Source organism: Hipposideros armiger, unplaced genomic scaffold (assembly GCF_001890085.2).
Source record: "Hipposideros armiger isolate ML-2016 unplaced genomic scaffold, ASM189008v1 scaffold_104, whole genome shotgun sequence".
NCBI classification, from domain to species: domain Eukaryota; kingdom Metazoa; phylum Chordata; class Mammalia; order Chiroptera; family Hipposideridae; genus Hipposideros; species Hipposideros armiger.
The window spans coordinates 652,485-657,009 of record NW_017731454.1 but is presented as its reverse complement, the minus strand read 5'-3'; the positions used below and the strand labels follow the sequence as shown (position 1 = coordinate 657,009).

Sequence of the window (4,525 nt, the reverse complement as noted above, 5' to 3'; positions counted from 1 at the left end):
CCCCATCTCCACTCCTAGACAAACCTGCTCCCTGACCACTTCCAAATTCCCATCTGACTTTAGCCTGGAAGGGCCAGAGGGGCACTAATGAGTTTGGAAAACAACTTAGAAAAATGTCTAATCTTTAGCGAAGTTGAATTGAACACTCTTCATCTCTTTTCAAAATTATTCAAGTTCAACAAGAGAGGTCTTCTTAATATATAGCAGAAACTCCATTTTATTGCCAAACTCTAACAAACCCATATCTTTTCCATCCCTCATGGATGTTATCAAAAGGTATATATTTTTAACTAACTAACCAACTAGCTAACAAAACAAACTCTCAACAACAACAGAACAGTCATCTTTTGGTGTCTTGGTATTAACTCAATGAACAAAGAAAATAATTTCCCTAAATTATGAAGCTATGGAGGTTACTGCAAGGACATTTATGCAATTATTCCAATTTCAGCTATTTTACTAGAGCACTTTTTAATGACGTGACTAAAAATAGTACTCTAAACGAGTCTAGCAATACTTCTGTTTGACAGAAAATAAGAACTGTATTATGAAAAATGTTTCATTGTTTTTAGAAGCAAATACCAAAGACTTGGTAAGGAATCATGTAGAAAACAGTAAGCAGAGGAAATCTAAGTCTCCTCTTTTCCTAAGTGACATCTGATCCGTTTTTTTATTTGGTTTTGTTCTGGCATTGCCACTGTTTATTTCACTTTGTTTTTTAAACCCATAGAAGCAGTAGTTCCCATCTTGGGAAGCCATTAGAAAGTCTTCCTTCATGAAGCTGAATGTATGAAGCAAGGAGCCTTTCTATCAGCCCTACAGTCAGCAGATTAGCACTTTCCTGCACCATCTGCTACTTCTCCTTGCCCGGGAGGACTGGATGTTTTCCACAAAGCTGGCCGGGCACACTCCCATAATACCAGACCACTGGGTCGCGGTGCCAAGGGCAGTTGCGTAAAGCCATTCGGCTTCCCACCACCCATTTTCCAAGTAGAAAAGGACAAAATGGACACATCCCACCACCAGCCACCTTGCCAAATGTTCATTGGCTCTGTTGCCACGAGCTCACTGTACAGAACCTGCAGCATCTCTCATGGGAGAATCTGAAAATTAGAAAATATGCAGACTAAAGCCCTGGTTTAAAATAGGACAACAAAACAAACCAGGACACCTCAGCCCTGGGCTAGTCTAAGAAGCTATGGGAGGAAGTGCATTTCATTCAGAAGGGTATAAACAAGAGGGGGGACTCCAAGCCTTCCATGGTCACCCACTCTCGCTTGCTAATATAACATTTTAAAATTTATTTATTGATACTGTAACAAATGCACAGATCCATGCTAAGTGCTTTATGTAAATTGTCACTAATTCTCACACATTATTATCACCATTTTTACAGATAAGAGGACAAATAGTTAAGAAATGTAAATGTTCTGACTAAGGCCTAATAGTTGTAAAGTAAAAAATTTAATGAGGATTTTTCTGGCTCCAAAGTCTGCACTCTTTTGACTATTCCACAAGGCATCCCTGCTAATGTTATAAATCCCTTGGATATAAAATAACTGTGCTATGCAATTCCAGGATGAGTGGACAAAAGTCACTTACACAAAACATTTCAATTATTGAAGGATTTCAGAGAATGCATCTAAGTCTAACACTAAAAAGCCAACTGCCTTCCTATACAGAATCTGTCAACAAACATCAATATAAGTACAGAAATGGCAGCAGGGGAAGTCCCGCCCCCTAGAAACAAATGCTCCAACCGTTTTCTGGGCCAGCTCATCTGTCAGCTGCTCATTGGCCCTGGTTTTATCCTCTACTTCCTGTGACTTCTGGTCATAATTGACAGCCAGCTCCTCCAGGGCCTGGAGAACTTCTTTCACTTCATCTTTGGCTGCCTCGTTTTCAATCTGGAGACGTGTCAGCTCCTCTTGGATCTTCTCATAGTCTCTTCTTGTGGATGCTAAAAGCTGGAGAAATGAGATGGCATGGAACTGATGAATCTAATGTTCAAATGTTTATGTGCTGTACTCTATCCAAAATAATGAAATAAAAATAGATAAAAGAAAACAAGTTGGAAAAGCTCAGGGTGACTAGAAATCCTACTGTATATCCAGATGCTAAGTTAAAAAAAAAAGCATGTTATTTGAAAAATCTGTTCCTTCTTTTTTTTCTCTTTCTTTCTTCATTTTAGTTTCAAGCTACATAGGCTTAACTCAGACAACTGATTACACATCAAAAACACCACACTTTGTAGCTGGTTGGCTATTTCTACATGTTTAATAAAGTGTGGGGGGAATCATTTCCAAGGACAATAATAATACTCACATAGCTTTTTAATATTGTCATTATTTCACATTGTAAACTGGTCAATTTCAGAGTATAAAATGGCAGTCATCAATTTTTCTTAATATTCATCATGGATATATGGAAAGATATATCATAAACACTAATACAGGTTAAAAGTGAATGACTGGGCTTGGGGATGCTTTCATTATCTTCATGCCTATTCTACCTTTCTGATTTTCCTGTAATGAACAGATACTGCCTTGACACTATAGAAAAAGAAAAATATTAAGAGTTTTAATGGTAACAAAAAGGAAAGTTTATCACAGGTAATTGTACCAAGTTGGAAATGCAAAGGAATAGAATGGAAAGAAGAGGGCAGGAAACACAAAGCAAATGGAAGACTCAGCTATAGTTAAAGAAAAATCGATTACATATGGTTCATCTAATTGCTAAGGCATACATGATCTCTCTGACAATGGAAGTATTTGGGCAAAGGGCATAATCGTTGCCCTGGAGAGATGAAGGGGAACAAAGAGGAAAAGGAGGGAAATGTTTATGGAGAGAGGTACGTCTCCGGGAGGGCTAGGACTGGGGACATGCACCCAAGCTCTAACTGTATCACATGATCAAATCATAGCATTTTAGCAACAAAGCATACAGCACCCTAAAGCACAAAAGAGGAAAAAAATACTTAGATGGTCATCAGGAAGAGAATTACGAATCATTTATGTTTGATAGATTGGCTGTTTATCCTTTGCTTAGGTCCCTGTTTATAAAATACTTGGCAACACGCAATATAATAAAGACTGGGGAATATAATAATATAATATAATATAATATAATAAATGTAATAATTTACTGGGGAATTGAATGTCATCAGGGAGACTGAAAACAATTTGTCTCCTTTTTACTGTATCATATATATACTAACATAATATTTGCACCCCTTTCTTCTTTGCTTTCCCTTCCTCTACCTTCTACTTTTTGTTTGTTGGTTTGTTTTTCCTACAAGATAGCACAAGAACTTCGTGTATATCAAAGACATGAGCCAGCTGATTTGCAAAGCTGAAAAGATTAAAATGGCAGGAAACACCTGGGCACTAGTTATGAAGAAAGGCCTTGGTAGTCCTTGCCTGACTACCAAGCTTCTCCAGCTCCGTTCTTCAGAGACTAAGTGTAGCCACCAGCTACTCACTCTCAAAACCCCAGAGCTCTGCAAAGTCAGACATTTATTTTCTAAACTCAGGCAAAAATCAGCTTTTAACAGGCATTGAAATGAAATCTACCAAGAAATTTCCACAATTCAGTGATTTTGAAAAAATTCTTTGCAAATTAAATTTCTGGAACAAACATTATAAATAAAGAATAATAAAAGAACTTTGTAAAAAAAAAATTTTATTGCGAACTTTACCTCATCCTGATCCAACATCTGTTGTTTCAGCTTTTCAGCCAGCTGGCTCTGCTGGTTAATTTCATCATCCTGGAATGAAACATCATGTTTAATTCTTTTTGGTTAGTTATGTCATCGTTGATATCCTGGTTTCCAGACGATAGTCAGATATCAGGATGCCAGCTGTGAGCTTCCTAATAAGACGGAGGGAATGGTGTGATGCTTCCTCACAGAAAGAGAGAGTGATTTTGGGATCCTGATTTGGTTAAAATACCCCTCACCCACCTTTGTCAGCAGATGAAACATCTGGATACTCTGGAAAAGATAATGTCCTACACATTCAACTCCTCCCTGCTATTCCAGAATTCAGAGATGGAGGGCTTGGGAACTAAAGGAACTTTGAAGCTCTCTCTCCCAATTCAAAGACGTTAACATTGAATTCTTAGGTCAGAAAATAAGGCAGTGAGTTTCTAACCATCTGCACTGTAATATATTCACATCCCAAATCTTGTCAAACACATCAGTGACCAGGAATGCTGACACGTGATATGTAAGAGAGACCAGAATTTCTACTTCAAACCTCTCACTTAGAAAGATTGGAAAAACATTTACTAGGGAATTAATCTCTTGTGATTAGACTTCCCTCTCGATGAGAAGTTAGTTTTCTTATGAATCTGAAAAGACCTCAACGAAGCTGGGCTGCAGAAACACGTTAATGCTTACTTTCTAGCCTGCCACTGAAGTGGGAAAAAAAATCTTCCCACAGGCAAATTCGTTCTCTTCACTCTCGTTTCCTGCCACTAGGTGCTGCTGCCACAAAGCCAGAGCCACCTGCCTCTCACTGCCCAC

At 38.2% G+C, this 4,525-nt stretch overlaps 1 protein-coding gene across 1 annotated transcript in view; it reads right to left on the bottom strand.

Moving 5' to 3' along the window:
• Positions 1 to 4,525, bottom strand: part of KIF5C (kinesin family member 5C) — a 164,108-nt gene that overhangs the window by 47,252 nt on the left and 112,331 nt on the right. Inside the window, exons 13-14 of the mRNA XM_019646505.1 lie at positions 3,698 to 3,766; positions 1,761 to 1,967 (exon numbers count right to left, since the gene is read on the bottom strand). Of these exons, the coding sequence (XP_019502050.1) occupies positions 1,761 to 1,967; positions 3,698 to 3,766 (276 nt within the window). The remainder of the gene's footprint in view (positions 1 to 1,760; positions 1,968 to 3,697; positions 3,767 to 4,525) is intronic.